Here is a 22141-nt window from a genome sequence, read left to right as displayed (position 1 = left end):
AGAGTAAACTTTCAAATGCCAGGAAAATCAGTCTGTTTACTATTTTTAATTAATTATAAATTTATATTAATTTTTCATATAATTATTTTTTATAAAACCTATGCAATATAAACAAATTGAAACTAAATGCAATCCGAGTTAACAACTTTTTAAAGTATATTATATTTAAGTTATTTTCGATTGTTTTGATATGTTTATGACTTTAGTGAACTCTAGCATTATAGTGCCTGAGTAAAAAGAAATACTACAAATTATTATTTATTAGAATATCCAAATTTTGTAATTACACTTTGAAATGGATCAAGAAAATAGAGTGATCACACTGATCGACATGGACTGTTTTTATTGTCAAGTTGAAGAGAAACTTAATCCAGAATTGAAAGGAAAACCTATGGCAGTCGTGCAATATAATCCCTGGAAGGGTGGTGGGTATGTATTATTAACATGAAATACTGGACTCATTCCCTGTTACAACTAAAAGAAAGGAAAACTAATTAATAATAAGTAATTTTGTAGACATTTTCATAAATAATGAACTGGTGTATATACAAAACACTGGTAACAAAACTTGTATTTATACTAATGAAATAGAGTAAGATAAGACTAGGTATGTATTATTACTCATTTCATCCCATCGTAAGAGGCAGCTATGAAACAAATTAATTGATAAAACCTAAAATATACAAGCTGATTGGCCACTATTATTAAATAGTTCTATTTCTCCTAATTTAAGGTATAATTATAAGTTGACATAATGATGATTAATCTAATGAATTTAGAATTTTAACAATCTTGATATAATTTTGCATAATTATGACCTAAAGAATCTATAATTTTAACAATCTTAGATTTCAATTTTTTTTATATCATAGAGGTGGCAAAAAAAGCATACGGCCTATCTGATGGTAAATAGTCAGCATAGCCTAAGGACATCTGAAACATGTATTATGTAAACTTACATTTTTATAATAATTATTTATGTATAAACACTTACAGAATATTATTAGTAATATTAATTGTCTCCAGAGTCCTTTTTCATATTAAGCTTTTAATTTTATTGTAGTATAAAATTGTACCCTACTTTTGATACATTTTTATTATTATTAAATTAAACCTTTTTGTTTCTTTTCAATATAGAATAATAGCTGTGAATTATGTGGCGAGAGCTATGGGTGTCACCAGACATATGAGAGGTGATGAAGCCAAAGAAAAATGCCCTGAAATACAGCTGCCATCTGTTCCCTGTCTCCGAGGAAAGGCAGATATAACTAAGTATACATTATTACTTTTTTGTGTATATAAATAAGTGTGCCAGTACATAGTGCCATATATTTATGAACAGAACCAATAACATTACATACTTTGTCATTTATATATTTATTGCCTTTATTCTGATAGAGAAATTAATTTTGATTTTCTCTTTTTATTTCACTGCCTCGATTCATCAACTTGTTCTAAGACATATACATAGACCTACTCTGATTGACTCCATGCTCCTCTGTATAATGCTTTCCTTCTACATGTTGGTACAACCACTGCCTCATCCTCCCACCCTTTTCTGTCACCCTCATTACCTTTTCCATCTTTTGGATATCAGTCTTTTGCATATCCTGTCCACTTCCATTTCAGTGCCTTCATTGTTCTGACCCCATCTGTTGGTTTGTTCTCTACATTGCTATTAATGTATTACTTCAATCCCATTGATTTCCCTTTTCATAGGAAACAGGCATTGTGTATACATTAATTAACAGGCTTTAGAATAAGTATATAATTCAATTTTACAGATATAGAGATGCTGGAAAAGAAGTAGCCAAAGTTCTACAGAAGTTCACACCCTTATTAGAAAGAGCATCCATAGATGAAGCCTATATGGATATAACTAAACCTGTAAGGATTCAATTGTGAAGTCTTTATTGTATCTTATTTACTATATTAACTTAATACCTGCAACTTGTTGTGATTTTTTAAAATTTCTTTGTATGTTGTTTACTTAGTAATAAACGAATAATTATACCAGAAAAACTAACATCACTTAATGTAATATTCTGTCAAACCCTGAACTAAAAAATAATAATGAAAATGAGTTGAAATTTGCAAAAGGGTTATCTTGGTTTTTATAAAGAAACTTGAAATAGTTCATATCTTCATCACACAGTGAAGGACTTCCTTTGCGACAAGATTTCTTTATAATAACTGTTTATGATAGATATATAGATTATTTATAATACATTATCCACTTATTCATTAAATATTATGAATAAGTGGATAACATACTAAACTTGTGTGTATGCTTTTTTATTAATTAGTGCAAGTTTCTTGCTCATTCTTTATGTGAGGAGTCTGCATTTCGCATGCCTGTTAGAATAAAAAATATGACTATTCAAGTCCTTATAGTAAGTTTTATTTAAATAAAGATTGTTTCTAATCCTTAATATTGTAGGTAGAAGAAAGACTAAAAACTCTAAACATTAACATGGTCAATTCAGAGATACTGCCCAACACATATGCTCTCGGATATGATAATGTGAATGAATTTATTACGGATGTTCACAATTGTGGCGGGGAGTGCATGGAGTTTGACTATGAACATGCAAAGAGGTTATTGGTGGGCTCAATCATTGTTAGTGAGATACGGGCTGCTGTTTTTAAAGAAACGGGTAAGAAAATGTTTCCCTACTGTTCCCTTACATAGTTCAGTATAAAAAATGCTGAAAAACCTGTGTATTTTAAGACCTGTGTGTTTATAAGACATTGAACATGTGTAAGCTAGGGGGAAAAGGGGATTTTTAGTAATGTAAACTAACGGCCCCATCGTTAGCAATGTACCATGTCAGGTCGACCTCCACGCGGTTCCCCCTGGAAACCATCGTGATAAATTCACCAAGAATTTTCCTGACCTCATGCTCATCTCATCACGGTCCACTGGTACCCGCTAGTGTAAACCGTAAGCGCAGGCGGGTGCACACAACACAACACAAACTGTAAGCTTGATTTACACACTAGCAATATAAATGTCGCTATTATATATCTTGCAGGTTAGCAAGATACCTTAAGATCACATAATCTTAAAATGCGTAGCAATGGCCACAAATTCTCAGAATGGTGAGAACGCTCTGTAAAGCCTGTGAAGATACCAGGCTTCTAGGAGGATCTTGGTTGCTTACTTTAGTAGTCTCGCTCTAAGACCCCAATAAGAGGATAAATGATCAGAAAGAGTCGAACATACAATACAATAGGCGACGATTACTACTTACCATCAGAACTGTCAGCTTGTTTGCCATACCAATTACACAAAAAAAAACTGATTTGATTTAATACTCAACACAACATCTTTCATTGCTGTCCCGCTTTATCGCAATTCGGTTCACCATACCCAAAAACCCTATTGATTATTCCACAGCTATTCGATTTTATCAATGTATAAACTTTATTAATATACATTATACTTCCAGGTTACAAATGTTCTGCAGGCATAGCACACAATAAAATACTAGCAAAATTGGTTTGTGGTATGAATAAACCGGACAAACAAACTGTATTACCGAAGCATTCTATAAACATACTGTACAGGTAATTTATATTGTAAATAGCTGTGTCAGTCATTAGGGCCCCATTGATGAATATGGAAAGGCACCCACCTGCGCACTTATATACGCAGGAGTCGGGGTGGCCTGATTGAATCATCTTTTGTGCGCATTTTCATTGTTTAAGTTTAAGCACAGGATTTAGTTATTATAAGAATGATATGTATGACATTACAAATATTACCTTCTATGTTATCAGGACATTATCTTTAAAAAAAGTTAAACACTTAGGAGGCAAGTTCGGGGATACAGTTTGTGAAGTATTGAAAATTAAAACAATGGCTGAATTACAAACATATACAGAAAAAAAGCTACAAGAAAAATTTGATGAAAAAAATGGGTAAGTTCAATAGTAATGATTCTGAATTTTTGGAGTACAATAAATGTCATACAAGCCACGATTCAGAGACCTCCAGACGAATTCAATTAAGTTATTTAATTGAATTCATCTGAAGGTTTCTATGAATATGTTTCAGATCATGGCTATACAATATAGCGAGAGGTATCGATATGGAGCCTGTACAAGCAAGATTTAATCCAAAGAGTATTGGGTGCTGCAAACAATTGAGGGGTAAAGCTACAGTACATAATTTACACAGCTTGAAAAAATGGCTGGATGACTTGGGTGATGAAATAGATGATCGATTAGAAAAAGACTCATTAGAAAATAATAGAACACCGAAACAGATGGTTGTGAGTTTCACCACACAGTTACTCGATGGGAGAGACACTAGCAGTTCAAGGTCGTATAATTTTGCTTCTGATGACGAACTGTGCGGAGAATTGTTTTCAAGTAAAGCTCTAGAGTTGGTTATGGACAGTTTAGAAGGCATAAAATTGAAAGGTATATAATAAGTATTTTATGTATTTGAAAATATTGTATATGGTCATTTATTACTAAGATTTTTGAAAGTATTTCAGACTGTGTTATGATTTCAGGAAATGAAAGTGACAGAAAATTAAAAGGTCCCATAAAATTCTTGGGGATTAGTGTAGGTAAATTTGAAGATAATTTAGAGACTAAGAAAGTAAAAAAAATTGTGGATTACTTTGGTGCTGGTTCATCAAAAGATATTAATAAGACAAATAAGAATGAAGGCTTAAATGAAATAAAGAAAGAATGTATAGATGACAAAAGTAAGGATGGAAAAGAATATATTATAAATAAATTCTTTCAAACAAACAGTCTTTCAAAGAGTACAGAAAATGTGTCTGCAAAAGTAAAGAAAGAAAACAGTTCAGCTACTGAATCTTTCTTTGCAAAATTTTTAAATAATATTGACAAACAAACTACAAGTGTTGAAGTTCCAAAAGTAAAGATATTGGAAGAGAAAGGGAAATCTGGTCCACCGGCTACACCTACCTGCGACGTCGTTAACCATGGGGAAAATAGCAGTGACTCTAATTATTCAGCATCCACAATCAACAATGAAATTAATCAAAGTATTGCACTATTTGACGATGATCTTGAAGATGTTAGTCGCGTGAGTAATATGAGACAACTGTTAAATACTTCTGCTATAATAGATGAAAGTAGCAATCAATCTTATAAAGAAGTAGAAAAAAATAAGGAAATCGAATCTAATGGTCCCCAAAAAGCTATAATACATGAACTATCGGACACATTTTGCTGCTCAGAATGTGGAAAAACTTTAGCGATTGATAAATCTGATGTACATGCTGATTATCATTTGGCACTTAAATTGAGAGATGAAGAAAGACAACAAATGCGCAATGAATCAAAACAAAAAAATATTACAATGAATCACAATACGAAATGTAAATCGCCTGTGGTTGCAGAAAACAAAAATGAAGCTGTTACATCTATAGCTAGCTTTCTAGTAAAAATTGACGACACTGTTCCTACTGAAATGTGTGCAGAATGTGGCAAGAGGATACCTGTAGATAAAATTGGAGAACATTTAGATTTCCATGAAGCACAAAAATTGAGTAGAGAAATAAATAAAAAGTCAATTTCATGTAATGTGAATGGAAGTAGTTCAAAGAGAAAAAAGGCCTCTTCTATGGGGGTGCCATTCAAGAAATCCAAGGTGCTATATAAATCTATAGATTCCTTCTTTAGGTAGTCATTGAAATGCAATCATGTACAGTTTTAATAATTATTATGAATTCAAACTTTGTTTTATTGCACTCTTCATCTTAATCCTTTTCATTTGACCTAATCCTATCCGAGTATGTTATGTCTCAAGTAAAAAACATAATTAAATAGTTAAGCAACTCTTCAGTAGTAAAAATACGAATGGCATCGCAATAAGACTTGCCAGGTTTGACTGTTATATGTTAGCATTGATAAATAAATATTGTAATTTTTAATAGTTACGTATTGAGAATTACAAGATGGACGTGAAGTATCATTGATTAATCTATGAACACAGTAAATTACATTGTTTTAATATTTTTTTATATGTAAACTCGACCTATTCGTAACTATTCACAATTTGACAGTTTGATAGAAAAAGATAAAAACCATTTAAAATTTAATAACTGCGAAAGTTTACAATCAAAATATCTTGTCTGAGAACTTCTACAACTACAAAGAAAATCATAAGTAAGTTTTTTTCTCGATGCTCAAAAGCGGCCACAGGTCATTCTCGGTATGGAGGACTAAATTAACTGACTTGAGCTATCTTTAGCTAGCTCATTGGATTAAATATAAAAGATACAAATAAAACAATATATTTTATACATTAACATGTATTACAGTCCATTCTTAAACACTGTAGATTTCAGTTTGGACTTTTCTCCAAGAGTCGAGGGGGCCGTGTTCTGGACGGTACCTCACGTTGCAGCCGTCATTGGCCAGGCGACCTTCCTCACGCAGCTTCTCGAACTCATCGCGGTCGTACTTTGTGAAACCCCACTTCTTGGAGATGTAGATCTAAAAAACCAAACAAGTAGTTATTAAAATTTATATTTTGTATAAGTAAAATTTTTTTACATCAAAAACATGAATAATAATTATAATACTGCAGGTTATATAACAACTTTATGGCACCAAGGTGCTATTTAGATTATTTTTAGTTCAAAATAATAAAACAAGAATCTGAAAATATGTATTATTAATATTTTCAGGTACCAAGTGACCGACTACAAACTTCTAAGTCTAAAAAAAAATCGTTTTTTATGACACAATTTTTAGAATAGCTGTATAAAATAAAATATAAAATAACTTCAACAGCACTTGGCATATGATAAGTATAGAAGAAAGTTTTTTTTTTGTGCCACATCAATCAATATAATATTAAAATAGTATTGGTTATGGCAGAATATCAGTGTGTATAAGCTAAATCAACTATTTTATGCTGCTGCAGCTCACGCAAGATTTCAATTTAGTCATTCACATTTTGTGTGTGCCTTTTGAGAAATTTTATGTGTGCTAAAGATACATTTTAAATTTTATTGATTTAATTGTAAGTCATCACTGACCTTCTGACGACCAGGGAACTTGAACTTGGCACGACGCAGAGCCTCAATAACCTGCGCCTTCCAGCGGTCGCTTGAGCGCACCGACATGATGGGCTGGCCGATATGCACGCGTGCTACGGTTCCTTGTGGTTTGCCGAAAGCGCCACGCATTCCTGTCTGGAGCCTGAAGTATAATAAGTAGATAGGTTTTAATGAAAAACTATTTGTATCAGAACTATTTGTAGACCTCACAAAGTATTAACTGTTCCCAGTAGGTATATTTTTTAATGACCCATGTTTATATACAATCATTGAAAAGTTTAAATTTTGTAGTCAACCGCAACATACTGACCCATGCATGCATGATATCAAGTAAAACTAAATTTATGAAAGAAAGTATATTTTGTAAACTGCAATTTATAATAAAATTGCCTAAACACATATGTGATTTGACAGACTTAAAAGGTTTTATAAAGAGCCTGTTAGTAAGTAGTAAATAAAGGCTATTATAATATCAGTCATTATTTGTCATATTGTGTACAATTGTGTTTGTTTTTATAAATCAGAAATACTTTGGTATATATATTTTTTGCAGTAACTTTATATGACCTAATCTACAATAAAGATATTTGAAAATTACAACAAATATTTTGCATGATATCCATACTAAAGCTGTATTTGAAGCTATTAGATATTCTGGAGATGGAAGTCCTAGGACAAGAAGGATAATCATAATTGAAATCAAGCTTTAAAGTTCACTGCTATTTTTCCAGTAATTATTTTAACTTAATACTGTTTATCATTCATTAGTTTTTAATATGCATACTTGACCACCCTTCCTCTGTCACAAATGAGTGATGCATACAGGTCCGAGGGAATAGGGTCAATGGTTAAAATGGTAGGACCAATTTTTAATTATATTTCTGTTATTCATAAATATGGAATTATAGAAGTGTTTGAAGAAACAAGGCATCTAAGTATTGGACCAGCTCCCTGAGGCACTGGCTTATTGCCCAGGAAAGGATAACCCTTCATCAATGTAATGATGATGTGCACTGGCACCCATACGAGATACTCTAGCACCTGCTGGCTCTTACCATATGGTATTTGCTGGCAAGAAGCGAGCAGGCACTGAAATAGTGCTTGTGTGAGTACTGGAACATCACACCCTTCTGTGTAAACAAGTGCAAATATTTTTCAGGTACTTCTGCATTTTTTGTTAACCATATAATCCAGTTCTAATATCAAACACTAATAGTAGAGAAGTATGAGAGTATGACAGGCAAACAAAAACTGGAGTGGGTTGGGAACACTTAGAATATAAAATCATGCTTGAATAACAAATTATGAATAAATCACAGAAGGTTAGCTTCAGTTGTTTAGTCATGAAAATGGCAAATGGAGCTACGGACAAGTAATGAACACTTTCTCATTTATAATATTGATATGGTATATGTACATATTCATATTGTCACCATATACAACACAATGAGTTAGCAATTTCTAATCTCTCTTACATTGCTTATATATTGTGCAATATGAAAATACCTAATAATATTTGTCATGTAGGTAAATGATTGTCTATTTCAATTTGGGATATCCAATATACCTACAATGAACTCACTTTGGACTGTGCAACTACTTTTTTTATACTATAACTCCATCAGTTATAATAATTTGATTGAAAATTTAATAATTTTAGGTCATTGTATGTATATGATATAGTTTGTCAAAGTATAGGTATACAAACAAGTCTAAATGAATTAAATTACAGAAAAAATATATAAATACCTGTCAGCTCCAGCACACGATAACATTTTATTGATGCGGATGACATGGAATGGGTGCAGCCTCATGCGGATGTGGAACTGGTCTTTGCCGCAGTTCTTCACGAGGTACTTGTTGCAGCAAATACGGCCCGCTTCCAACGCCTCCGAACTTAGCTGTTCGTATTCATCGGACACCAAGTGAACGCATAGTGGGAAGTCGTCCACCGTCGCCTTCTTCTTACCCAAGTCGAAGATACGGATCTTAGGGTCCGGTACACCACGGCAGAACCGGGACTTTGGGTACGGCTTATTTTTACAGTACCGATAACTGGAATATGCAAAGGATTTTTAATATTCACATATAATATTTAGCTTTAACGTGAAGCAAAACAAATTGGAGGTTGTAAACTTACCATCTAGCTGGTCGGCGCCCCATTGTGATCTGAAATAAATTACAAAACAAACTTAATAACTATCACAAATAAATACTTCAAAAAATCAAACCAAAATATAAATAGTTCATGAAGATTAAAACAGATTTAAAATAAGAAAATTAATAAGCACCTCCACAAAGTGACACCGTAATCTGAAAGAAAAAAAAACAACGAAGTGATGTACGATATGACGTTTTGCTATTTGACGTTTTAAGCTTAATGTTACTATTTCCAAAAATTTCAATGTCACATATCACGAAAAGTCAGAATATCACTATACATGGTAAGTTATTCCAAAAATATAGATAAATTATAAAATTATAATTGGCCAAATAAATTATTACCACAACTTCTTATGCAAATAAGTATTAGTTCATTTCATAATATGTATTTAATAATTTAAACACATTTAAATGTGGAAAGTTACAAGTTTCTTAGGGCGGGTAAGACCAAGATAATTTGTCCTAACTTAAGGAGGTAGTGTCATATTAGAGGACGTGATTTGTTGTTTTTTACTTTTTATTTTTCTGTTTCTTTTGTTGTTATTTTTGTGGTCTTCCAATTATGGCATTTACATATGTACATAAGATATTTAGAATTTCAGTTTAAAGGTATAATATTTTAAAATATTGTACGCCTACAATTTTTCCACACTAATGTCAATGTCAGCTGAAATATTTCACAGTATTGACATATTTGTCAAATTACAATGTCTTTGATGATAGAAAAAATTATTTACTGTATTCATTCAGTCATTGAAGTAATATTTATTTAATTGTTATTTTATAAAAATTCTACTTCTTTATTTCTAAACTTTATTGCATATGCACTGGTGCGTAATTTATAGCTTTTGAATCAAATCGAAATGAAGTTAAATTATTTCATCAAATTTTAAACACCTTTATTTTCGTTCTATTTACATAGGTACCTTTATTACAAAATAGCATTGAACATAAGTTGTTAGAGTAAATAAAATGGGTGCATTGACTAGTAGACAGCATGCTGGTGTCGAGGAGGCAGATGTAGTTTCAAATCACGCCTACAAATACCCACCTCGGTCGGGTAAGTGACTTCATTTTTCATCTTTTCTTTTGTGTGATGTCCGACAAATCGCTAATTATTAAGGCCATCGATCTTTTATGAAAACCAAATTGAATGTAGAATTTGATAATTGATGTTTTTAAGCACAATGGTGAATAGTACTGACATTAAAAATTAAAGAACAGAAAATATATCAATAATCTTTGTGTTCTTGATGCGCCTTTTTTAAAGTAATGAGTGTCTATCTTTTTTTAATGATGATAATGGAATGGGGGTGCCTTTATTGGAGAATGGAGAATGATAACATGGGTACAAGGCATGTCAGTTAGTCCATTGTGGAAAATTTATCAGAATGGTTCCCAGGTGGAGCCGCATATAGGTAAACCATACATGGTACATTGCTAAGTAAAGGAACATTAGTTAAGTACATTACTAACAATGCTCTTCCGCTCTTTGCCTATCTGTTACCTTTTCACAAGTAAATAGCTGAATTAATTTTAAAGATATTTGTTGTAAACATTTATTGTATCACAAAGAAGGGATTTGGTTATCCTTTATCTTATAAAAAGCACATGAAGATGTAGCATTATATTATTATCATCTTCATCTTCTGGGATAAGGAAATCCTATTTATTAGGGGTCAGCGTAATATGTGCAGGTAGGATTGGAGGATTATGTTATAAGTCTGTATGTTCTTCTATTTGGTTAGTATTTTTTTTATATATCATAGTGGTGGCAATAAAGGATATGACTGGGCTCATATACTTAATTACCAAAATTTTCTGTTTACTTCTACAAAAGGTATATCCTTATTTGCCAGGAGTATAATAATAATAATAATCTAAGAACCATTCACACAGCGACATCTAGACCCAATTTAAACCAGCTAAAGCTTGTGTTATGAGTAATAAATAACTGAAACAAATAGATTATTTATATTGCTTTTTTTTTGTAAATACATATATATACATACATACAAACAATCATAATCATGATTACAAATGTTTGTGCCATGCGAGGAATTAAACCCGCAACCATTGAAAGTAAAGTGGTAAACCGCTAAGCCATAGAGGCCATTAGTATATTCTACCTTTATTGAAATTATATTATTATTTGTAAATATATTGTTAATTGTAATGTTTGTCTAGGTAACTACTTTGGCAGTCATTTTATAATGGGTGGTGAAAGATTTGACACTCCACAGCCTGAGGCTTATTTATTTGGAGAGAATGCTGACCTCAACTTTCTTGGCAGTAGGCCTACACCTGTAAGTATACATTGTATTATGCAATTTCAATTCAATTTCAGTCAAGGTCAGGTCACCCCATTGTGGCAAATTCATCAAGAATATACTAACAAAACAACTGTCAATGGGATCCTTAGTTTCATTCAACAATACCCTTAACCCCTAGATTTTTTATGTTATATTTTGTAAAGCCATTAATAAACTATTATTTTTGTCTAAAAGCTTTTAGCCAAAACCGTTTACACAGACTAGTTAAGTATTTTAAAAGTTTTTAATGACACACACAAAGTCAGGTTATTTCTCTTGTTAATACTAGTTTAGACATATATATCTTATCAAAATTTTTCTGTTCTAGTTTCCCTATCCACCACCTCAATCTAATGAACCAACTAAGACCCTTAAAAGTCTTGTCAACATTCGTAAAGAGTCCCTACGATTTGTACGGTGTCCGGAACCGGTTGGTAAGCTGGCCGATAACAAAATAAGTGATGGAATGAAGGCTGGCGATTGTAATGGAAAGGGGACATATTACAATATTGAATTCACATTTGACTGTGATGCAAGATGTGCCATAACCGTTTTCTATTTCTGCACTGAGGAAGTTACTCCATCGGGTGTAGTGTGAGTATATAAGTGTGTATAAAATTATATATATATGTAAAATATAGTGAATGATTTGTTTATATAATTAATAATAATAATAATATCTCAGGACAGTTCACACAGCTCCATCTAGTATTATCTAAACTAATACTACATGACACTGTATGAATTGTCCACGGTTATAATTATTATTAAAATTAATAGCAAAGTAAAAATTGGTAATAAAAAAAAACTTTCTATTAAATTTTTTCAGTTATTTTAATATGTAATATGAGATAATTAATTTAAAATATTGTTATAAACATAGGTATTACTCCCGTGACTCTGCAATGACTTCCCAGACATATCATTACAAGAAAGGTGCCAATCAGCAGTTCTGTCAGATCTCACACGTTTTTGACCCCTCCAAGTATTCTGAGGAGGACTTGCTTTACAATCCTGATAGAGAGATCATACCCATTGCTATTTATTGTGTTGTGGATGAGGGACAAGAAGGTATGTCTAATATAAGATGTAACTCTTATTAATACTATAAACGCGAAAGTTAGAGAGTAGCAAAAGCTACTAGACGCATTTTGATGAAACTTTACAGTAATATAGCTTAGACATCGAAAGTAAAACATAGGTTTTAATTTAAAAAGAAATGATGTAAATTGTAAGAAATGGAATGATAAATGTTAAGTAAGTGTGATGCAGACGAAGTTGTGGGGGGCAGGTAGTATAGAAAAAAATAAGGTTACAGAATTAATCAAAAGATAAGGTCTTTATTTTTAATAAACATACACAATTGTTGTTACAATAAGTATGTGCAGGTCACAGCTTTATTACATGAACTCTTAATGAAACTATTATTATAATCATAAGAGATTATACTTAACAGTAATATATTATGATGTAGTCTACATACTGTTGTTCACAATAGTGTAACAATAGGAAGCTACATTTTTTTCTGTTTATATAAGTGGAATGTGAAACAAACTGACAATAAGCACCTAATGATAAACGGTAACCCTCGCTTATATACATGAACTCCATTATTATGTGGTACCCATGGTATATGTAAACATTATAGTGGACTAAAATGCCATGCTTTTTATCCTGTAATTTTACTACGTTATGTTATTGTACCCCACAATGAGGCAGTGAAAACACAGTTTAGAAAGTAAACTGCTTGCTGACTTATAGGTGCTGGTATATTTCAAGTGTAAGTAAAATATGTTTTAACAGAAATACGGCAATCACACACAACTATAGCGGTTGTAGAAAAGCACTCAGATGGTACATACGTATTGAAGGCACTCAAACAAAAGCTATTTGTAGATGGATTGTGTTACCTACTGCAGGAAATATACGGCATTGAGAACAAGAACTTGGACACAAAGGTAAAACAGCAAATTAATTAAAATGTTAATCAATATTATCAAATCGTCTTGAATTATCCATTACTTAATAATACGCATGAAAGCTTCGTTACTCATGATTAGTCATTGGTCGCGATTTATTTTGTTTGAAATGAAATAATTAGCTAACGAGGGTTATTTTTAAATGGATATATATTTGAAACGTTCAAGAAGTGTTTTACACTTCTTGAAGTCCATAAGTCACGTAATTGTTTAATTCTATCCATTTTTATTTTTGTTATTTATAATAGTGGTCGCCCAGTGGTGGAAATTTGAGCATAATTAATTTAAATTATAAGTTGGAACATAATTAATGTTCTAATTCTGATTACTGCTACATATTTTTTATTTGTATATTGTGATTTTCCGAGAACATTCGAGTCGTTGTTGTCGTGGTATTGATAAATTAAATAGTTAATCAACGAAAGTGTTCCGGCAGCCGAGCTCGGACGAGGAGACTGAGGACGGCGGGTCGGAGTGCGTGATCTGCATGTGCGACGTGCGCGACACGCTGATCCTGCCGTGCCGGCACCTGTGCCTGTGCAACTCGTGCGCGGACTCGCTGCGCTACCAGGCCAACAACTGCCCCATCTGCCGCGCGCCCTTCCGCGCGCTGCTGCAGATACGCGCGCTGCAGAAGGCGGCCGAGACCACGACGGCGGCCGCGCCCGCCACGCCCGCCGACCACGTGCCGGCCGGCTACGAGCCCGTGTCGCTGCTCGAGGCGCTCAACGGGCCGCACCCCGCGCGCCCCCTCCCGCCCCCGCCGCGCCTCGCGCCCGCCATAGCCAGCCCCGACACAGACACCGCCTCGCAGGTACAGTCGCCAGCCCCGACACAGACACCGCCTCGCAGGTACAGTCGCCAGCCCCGACACAGACACCGCCTCGCAGGTACAGTCGCCAGCCCCGACACAGACACCGCCTCGCAGGTACAGTCGCCAGCCCCGACACAGACACCGCCTCGCAGGTACAGTCGCCAGCCCCGACACAGACACCGCCTCGCAGGTACAGTCGCCAGCCCCGACACAGACACCGCCTCGCAGGTACAGTCGCCAGCCCCGACACAGACACCGCCTCGCAGGTACAGTCGCCAGCCCCGACACAGACACCGCCTCGCAGGTACAGTCGCCAGCCCCGACACAGACACCGCCTCGCAGGTACAGTCGCCAGCCCCGACACAGACACCGCCTCGCAGGTACAGTCGCCAGCCCCGACACAGACACCGCCTCGCAGGTACACTCGCCAGCCCCGACACAGACACCGCCTCGCAGGTACAGTCGCCAGCCCCGACACAGACACCGCCTCGCAGGTACAGTCGCCAGCCCCGACACAGACACCGCCTCGCAGGTACAGTCGCCAGCCCCGACACAGACACCGCCTCGCAGGTACAGTCGCCAGCCCCGACACAGACACCGCCTCGCAGGTACAGTCGCCAGCCCCGACACAGACACCGCCTCGCAGGTACAGTCGCCAGCCCCGACACAGACACCGCCTCGCAGGTACAGTCGCCAGCCCCGACACAGACACCGCCTCGCAGGTACAGTCGCCAGCCCCGACACAGACACCGCCTCGCAGGTACACTCGCCAGCCCCGACACAGACACCGCCTCGCAGGTACTGTCGCCAGCCCCGACACAGACACCGCCTCGCAGGTACAGTCGCCAGCCCCGACACAGACACCGCCTCGCAGGTACACTCGCCAGCCCCGACACAGACACCGCCTCGCAGGTACAGTCGCCAGCCCCGACACAGACACCGCCTCGCAGGTACACTCGCCAGCCCCGACACAGACACCGCCTCGCAGGTACTGTCGCCAGCCCCGACACAGACACCGCCTCGCAGGTACAGTCGCCAGCCCCGACACAGACACCGCCTCGCAGGTACTGTCGCCAGCCCCGACACTGACACCGCCTTGCAGGTTCTGCCCGCGACGTTGGTGGTTGGTGGTGCTAGGACTAGGACTCAGACCTGTGCTTAACAAAAATTTGAAGATTTTGTCAAATGGAATAGAGAACACATCCCATGTGGTTGTAGCCAAAAATTTTTTAGTCTTTTTTTTAGTTCATTAACCTGCAGTCAGTCCTTAAATTATAAGCAGATCTTTGTGTGAACTAATAGTGGGATAATGATAACTAATTCACACCAGCGGAAGATGCCGCTCTCTGAAGGAAGGTCCTTAAGATTACTGCGAAACATTATACAATATCGCTTCTTTAAATTACCAGGCTGCAGAAATTTTAAATCGGTGTAACCTGGAGCGCAGCTCATCTACAAGCCTGGGGAGCAGCGGCAGTAGGAAGGCCAAAAACGGCTCCAAGGATGACATTAAAAGTACTCGCGACCGAAGCATGGCGCATACCATCACACCTGAGGTAATTTTAGGTCATACTTCTTAATGTCGCATATGCCTGAACACACAAAATTCTTTACAATTACTAATTAAACACGATGGAATTTTGTCTATTTAAAAATACTTTAGCTTATTTGGACGAACAATCTAAGACAGTATAAAAAATAAGTAAATAGTGTAATAGAAATAATTTTTTTCGTTAATATGTTGTTGCAGTTCCGCATGTCGGTGTTACTGGCGCGAGAAGAGGAGGCCAAGCGAGCCGAAGAGAAGACGGCTGCCAACAGTCCCCTGCTGTACAACCACAAGAACGTCAACGGCACAGATAAAATATCTAAAGTGAGTCATTGTAGCTGTTTTATTTTAAAGTATAGTCTGTTTTTTAACCTTGGAGACTAAATTGACTATCAAATTTTCAAATAATATTACTCTGTAGCGGGGCAGTGCTGTAACTGCGATACCGATTCCTTGAATCTAAATTTTTAATTTTAATCGACCAAATTATATGAATATTTAAATTTTATATACTTGTATTTTTATTACTGTATTCAACAAAATCTACTCTTCCTCTTTAAAATACTAATCATTAAGTAATGTAAAGATGTGAAAGCAAAGAAAAACGGTAAGCGCTAGTTTTTTTAATAAGCATTGTTTTTATATTATTTTCAAATACGGCTCAGAGAAGACTAAACTAAATATTGACTGACGTGGGGTCGACGCCGGCCTGATTGGGCTAGTCTTTTGATTTATTTCTTAATAGCTTAATGACTTTAATACATTAATATAATGTATATAGTTACTCTGGAATAACATAGGTAGCTTTTAAATAGTGAAATTAGTTTCTTAGTTTTCTTTATTCTTAACAAAATCAATTCTTCCTCATTATAATATTAACATAAATTAAATACAAAATAGTATAAAGATAAAGAAGAGAAAAGTGGTTAACCATCATTTCTTTAATAAGGATTTTTAATAATCGTTAGTTTTTTTATATTCACTTATTTAATTACAATAAATATTTTTTGTATTCTTTACAATTTTTTCGAATATATGTTATAGTCTTCATTGAGCTTGGACTACCCGACGGACGTGGGGTCCGCGCAGGACGGCTCGGGTTCCGAGGACGAGGTCTCGCTGCGGGCTGAGCGCGCGTCGTCCGTCGGACGCCCGGACGCCGGCCCGGATGCTGATCCGGACGCGGACCCGGACGTGGACCCGGACGCGGATCCGGACGCCGAGCCGGACAGCGACGCCGAACGACTCTCGCCTTTACTGACACAGTTGCCGTCGAATGGGGTCAGTAAAGTTTTTAATTATAATATAGTTTACTTGTTTCCGTAAGAAATATTTTTTGTTTATAAGTGGATTACCGTGGTTTCTAATCGTGTGTTTTGAGGTGTCCTAGTGATTACTAACCTGACTTATCCCAACGACATCTATCTAAGTGACAAAATTTTTGTATGTCGTGTTCGAACAAATCTGAAATACAAAATTTTTCGAAACCTGAATCTTCCTGCTTGTATGAAACTTATCCAGCTTTATATATACATGTGCAATATAGTAACTGTTATATTGCTACCTTATTGCTATAGTTTAATAACAGTCATAATGGTACATTTTTGTTTTGTCGGCAATAGATTTTGAAAAGTAGCAGCCTCCGTACTTCGCCATGTCCGCCGGGGGCAGGCGCGCGAAGTTGTGGCGAATGTGGCGAGTGTGGCGAGTGTGACGGCTGTGACGAGTACGAGGGCTGCGGCGCGCTGCGGCTGTCGGCGCCGGCGCTGGCGCACATCGACGACACCGACACCGACGAGCCGGACCACCCGCACAACTGTCAGTATCCAGTTCGTTTCTGATATACACACACAGTAGCACGACGCCGTACGATTTTACCGTAACAGTAATTGGGACAGTCCATTAATTACGTTTTAGCATTTTTAATAGGATTTTGAGATTTCATGTCATTCACATTTCAATTTTAGTATTTAAACATAAAAGTTAAAACGTGACCAGTACAGGATAGCAGGGGAGAGGCGAGGGGAGAAGGGAAGGGGTACAAATTACTGCAATAGGTGTAATGTAACGTAAACTGTGAATGGTCACAGATTTTAGAAACGTTTATCGAAGAACTTTTACAATATTAAAAAGAAGTATATTTATATAGCTTACGAAGTTATGGCTATTAGTGTAATAATAAACGTCCACGGTAATATCGTACGGTAAATTATAAACGCGCTAAATAATACCAGCTTTTACTTTATATCGTGAGTGTTGCTAGTCATAAAAAATATTAACCCGAAACTAACACTAGTGTTATCCTTTTCTAATATGCGAGGATGTTTGAGAAAGCATGAAATTGAAGATTTGATTTGTGAATTATCACAAAACCAGCAAATGTCTTTATAAATGTGTTGTTTCTCTCTTACAAGCTAAGCTTTCAATATGAAAGAAAGTGAGAATACACATCAATGAACAAACTAGGTTTATTAATGTTTAACCCTGTTGGTTAAACATATATTTATTAAAAAATATATATAGATAGAGTATACTTTTTTTTGCATTATACAGAAAAGAGAAAAATTACACTGAAACATTTCGATACATTCGTATAACTATAATAAATATAGCCTTATTGCTAAAAGCTATTTTTTCAAGGCGACCTTAGGGTAATGGATCCTTACAGATTACTGATACCGATTATACTAACGAAAACCGGCTGATTTCTTTATATCAATATTATTTAATGTCGTCTCCATTGAAACAATTTATAAATCGGTATTTAGTATGACAACAAAAAACAAAACAAATAAAACAATCCATTAGATTACTTAAGTGTAACAGAATAAGATTTCTTTTCGTAATTCATAAGATTTTTTTTACTTAATTAAATAATTTATTTTTATTAGAAGCGATTGTAGTTCGATGATTAAATTTATTGGCTGATCATGCTTCTGATTGGCCCACATTTAACCAGCTTATACAAACATAAGACATAATTCTTCAAGAAACCAACAAATGACAAGTCAGCGAGCAGTGGAAAAAGTATCTTATAGTATATATATTAAGGTATAGTCATAATAGGATCTCAGTCAGCGGGGAGTGGACTGTGTGTTTTAAAAGTCAGAGACAGCTTCAAAATATAACGCGGATATTCAAAGTTTGAACAAACATTTGTACTCATGTGTACATGTCTCGTGTAAGTTTTTATATGATTTTTATAGCATTCAAAGGTAAAACATGTGCATACTATGTTCTCTACTTGACCACAGTATTAATTGTAAATTAGCAAAGTTTTGTTTGTTACGACATGTATACAAATACTAGCTGACCCGGCAAACGTTGTTTTGTCATATAAATTAATATCGCTTATTAAATTTAAAAAATAAGGGTTGTTGGTAGAATGTAGAAAATCTTTATATTCTATGTATATTATAATGCAGAATTATAAAAACAAAAATTTGAGGTGTAGCACCATTCTGTCTTAGGGGTATGAAAAGTAGTTTAGTCCTATTCTCAAACCGACTGAGTATGGACACAAAATTTCGTAAGAATTGGTCACGCCCTCTCGGAGTTTAGTTACAAAGACTGTGACACGAGAATTTAATATATTAGATACATCGAGACCTATCTTCAAATGAAGTGTTAAAATATTTGAAGCTGTGTCTGACGGCGGGTAATACAGATACCGAGGTGTACGAACACTCAGCGGGCGGCGGCGAGCCGCGACCGGGCGCGGAGTCTCCGGCCGTGGCCGAGGACTCGGACTATTTCACGCCCGAGGACACCACCACCACCATACTGACCGTACCTAAGCACAAGCTCGTAAGTCCGTGTGTTCGCAACGCGCCACGCCCATTTGTGACGTCATCCGCCTCTTGTGCTCGCCATTGCCTGTTTCTAAGTTAACGGCCTATGTCAATGTTTAATTTGAAATGCACTTTTTTGCGTAGGTATTAAAGTACGTTTTTGCAATTTTACGCTTTCATTGTGTTATAATTTGCGCATTCATTTTGTCATGTAACTATGTTGGAAGGTCATTTTATTTTTGTGTTGCAGTAATATAGCATTTATTTATTTAGTTACAATGTTTTTAATGGTATATGTCGAATAATGTTGCAGTGGTATCTTAGTGGTAGAATTTGTGTGAATGACGTTCCTAGTATGATACCTGGTAGGGTTTATTTAGGAGAGTAGCTGTCAATTAGTCAGAACTATACACACTTGGAGCGAATGCGTGCCAACTCGAGTCATTCCCAAACTGTAGGTAATGATAACGCCAAATTATGAATTTGTATTATTAGAAAATTTATTAAAAACTCTCTCAAGGACCTATTAACATTATCGTTATTTTTTGAAATTATTTTAAAATAATCAGAAAAAGTGTTCTACAGAATTTATAAGATTTTTGCAAAATATTTTCATCATCGTCACTTTCAGCGTAAAAAGATCCTTGAAGGAAAATAATAATAATATTTTTGTAGTCGAAACACTATGATTTTTGTTCTGACTGTTTATCATTAATTTCTAGCTAGCGGGAGATTTAATATCATCGAATAATCGCTCTCTAGGAAGATTATTAAATGTATAAAAATCCCTTACCTAATATAAACGTAGGATATTTGTTAATAATTGAATATGTTGCAGGAGAATGGGAACAATGTAGCCGACTGTGCTCCACAACGCTGGGCCCTGCCGCATCATGTCACCTCACTTCCTGGTATGTTACTGAATGACAAAATTGATGACTGAATAACTGATTTTTAGCCTCAATAGTGGCAAATTAGCATACGATACGACAAAAGGACGAGTTATTTATACCACAATAATGGCAAATTATTATACGGCCTAACTAATTATAAACCACACAATACCATACTATAGCTAATATATGCTTGTATTTTGTGCGCATGTTTCACAAGCCATTGTTATTTATATTATACAGTGCCAACCCTTAAGGTATCCTTATTATATGTATATCCATGTTATTTTTGAAACCATGCAATTTGAATGTACACGGTCTGAAGACGCACTCAAGTGCACGCAACGCGCACGAGTGATTATACATTACTTATATTTTTGTGATTTTATATTACAAAAAAACAGTGAAATCGACTTCATATTTTTTATTTTACAGTCTAGATCAATTTTTTAAAATATATATCTAGTTTATTAATTTTGAAACAAGTAACTATTTTATTTAAACAAGTAATTATATAAAGTAGTAGTAATTATATAAACAAGTAAATATTTCCGGTAAAATGGATAACCTACCATAGTAATAAAATATCGATACATTGCTTCAGGAACTCCACTAAGCCAGTCGAGCGTGCGGTCTTCGGGCGACTCGTATAGTTCGACGTCGTCCACGCGGCAGCTGCTAGCGCCGGCCGGGGCTCCGCTAGCGGCCGACTCGGCCTGCTAGCGCTCCGCCCCCGCGCTTGGCCGCCCGGGCCTCCGGTCAGCGCCGCTACCTCACCGAAACAGGTGTAATAACATCGCTTACCCCTTACCCCCATATTAAATTTATATGAACTTACCGACAATTGTTAATTATTTCTTAATTTCTCAACTCTAGTAACTGTTCATATAATATATCTTACATTATACGCCTTGTGTTATATTATGGTGCAAAGGACATATAAAGGTTACACTAAAATGTTGATTATTTATAATATGACTATGTAACGCGGCAAATATGAGTAATTTTACAGTAAAATCAGAACAGACAATGTCAGCGTTACCCGCTGTGGCATAGTAGTTATAAAATCCACTATGTAGTTTTCATACTACATATTTAATGTACATCCCCATAGGTTTAATTCTTTAGGTTACAGGTTATTTAAGAGTCTCGTCCTTACTATTTGATAAGTGCGAGACACTGATATTTATGGAAGAATTTCTAAATAATAAATCAAATCATTATCTAGTATAAAATAAAGTCGCTGTCGCTGTCTGTCCCTATGTATGCTTAAATCTTTAAAACTACGCAACGGATTTTGAAGCAGTTTATTTTAATAGATAGAGTTATTTAAGAGGAAGTTTTATATATATGTATATAATATATGTACATCCGTACCAAGCCGGGGCGAGTAACTAGTATAAAATAATAGAAACATATTTAGAAAGCGATGGTCATGCACCATCCGCCGTTCGTCCTTGACGTTGATAGATGGCGATATAAAGTTTTGGGACAATAGGTGAAGGGGGCTAGAAATTAAAAACGCCGTAAAAAGGAGTGAAAGTGGCTAACTTTCTATCTTCTTCTTTTTTACTAACTCTAGCTCCGC

The 22141-nt window shown here is 35.7% G+C and overlaps 3 protein-coding genes across 6 annotated transcripts; 2 read left to right on the top strand and 1 right to left on the bottom strand.

Moving 5' to 3' along the window:
- Nucleotides 1-49: 49 nt before the first annotated feature.
- LOC131854636 (DNA polymerase eta) lies at nt 50-5703 on the top strand. Of its 3 annotated transcripts, none has more exons than XM_059205764.1 (8): nt 50-429; nt 1138-1272; nt 1785-1887; nt 2441-2657; nt 3453-3570; nt 3784-3924; nt 4061-4428; nt 4524-5703. In XM_059205764.1, exons 1-8 carry the CDS (start codon nt 296-298, stop codon nt 5669-5671), a joined length of 2364 nt encoding a protein of 787 aa, XP_059061747.1. In that variant the 5' UTR covers nt 50-295; the 3' UTR covers nt 5672-5703. The 3 variants fall into 3 exon arrangements, with proteins under 3 accessions (XP_059061747.1, XP_059061746.1, XP_059061749.1); XM_059205763.1 differs by having other exon boundaries at nt 4506-5703; XM_059205766.1 differs by having other exon boundaries at nt 337-425; nt 4506-5703.
- A 580-nt stretch (nt 5704-6283) lies between these two features.
- Nucleotides 6284-9414, bottom strand: LOC131854610 (large ribosomal subunit protein uL16). The gene is made up of 5 exons (XM_059205730.1): nt 9344-9414; nt 9193-9221; nt 8802-9107; nt 7032-7194; nt 6284-6483 (listed from the first exon to the last, which is right to left on the bottom strand). The coding sequence occupies exons 2-5, from the start codon at nt 9213-9215 to the stop codon at nt 6316-6318; spliced, it is 660 nt and encodes a 219-aa protein (XP_059061713.1). The 5' UTR covers nt 9216-9221; nt 9344-9414; the 3' UTR covers nt 6284-6315.
- A 529-nt stretch (nt 9415-9943) lies between these two features.
- LOC131854671 (E3 ubiquitin-protein ligase MGRN1) lies at nt 9944-21899 on the top strand. Of its 2 annotated transcripts, XM_059205806.1 has the most exons (13): nt 9944-10275; nt 11403-11521; nt 11856-12121; nt 12411-12598; nt 13331-13485; nt 13943-14320; nt 15730-15876; nt 16071-16193; nt 16914-17150; nt 17492-17687; nt 19537-19676; nt 20499-20571; nt 21158-21899. In XM_059205806.1, exons 1-13 carry the CDS (start codon nt 10188-10190, stop codon nt 21274-21276), a joined length of 2229 nt encoding a protein of 742 aa, XP_059061789.1. In that variant the 5' UTR covers nt 9944-10187; the 3' UTR covers nt 21277-21899. The 2 variants fall into 2 exon arrangements, 1 of the variants encoding a protein (XP_059061789.1); XR_009358064.1 differs by lacking the exon at nt 19537-19676 and having other exon boundaries at nt 21158-21177.
- The last annotated feature ends 242 nt before the right edge of the window (nt 21900-22141 follow it).

The sequence above is a fragment of the Achroia grisella genome, unplaced genomic scaffold, assembly GCF_030625045.1.
Source record: "Achroia grisella isolate CSIRO2021 unplaced genomic scaffold, CSIRO_AGI_Agris_v1 utg1241, whole genome shotgun sequence".
In the NCBI taxonomy this organism is placed as follows: Eukaryota; Metazoa; Arthropoda; class Insecta; order Lepidoptera; family Pyralidae; genus Achroia; species Achroia grisella.
Note: the sequence above shows the minus strand (reverse complement) of the source record. Positions and strands in the feature narration are given on the sequence as shown.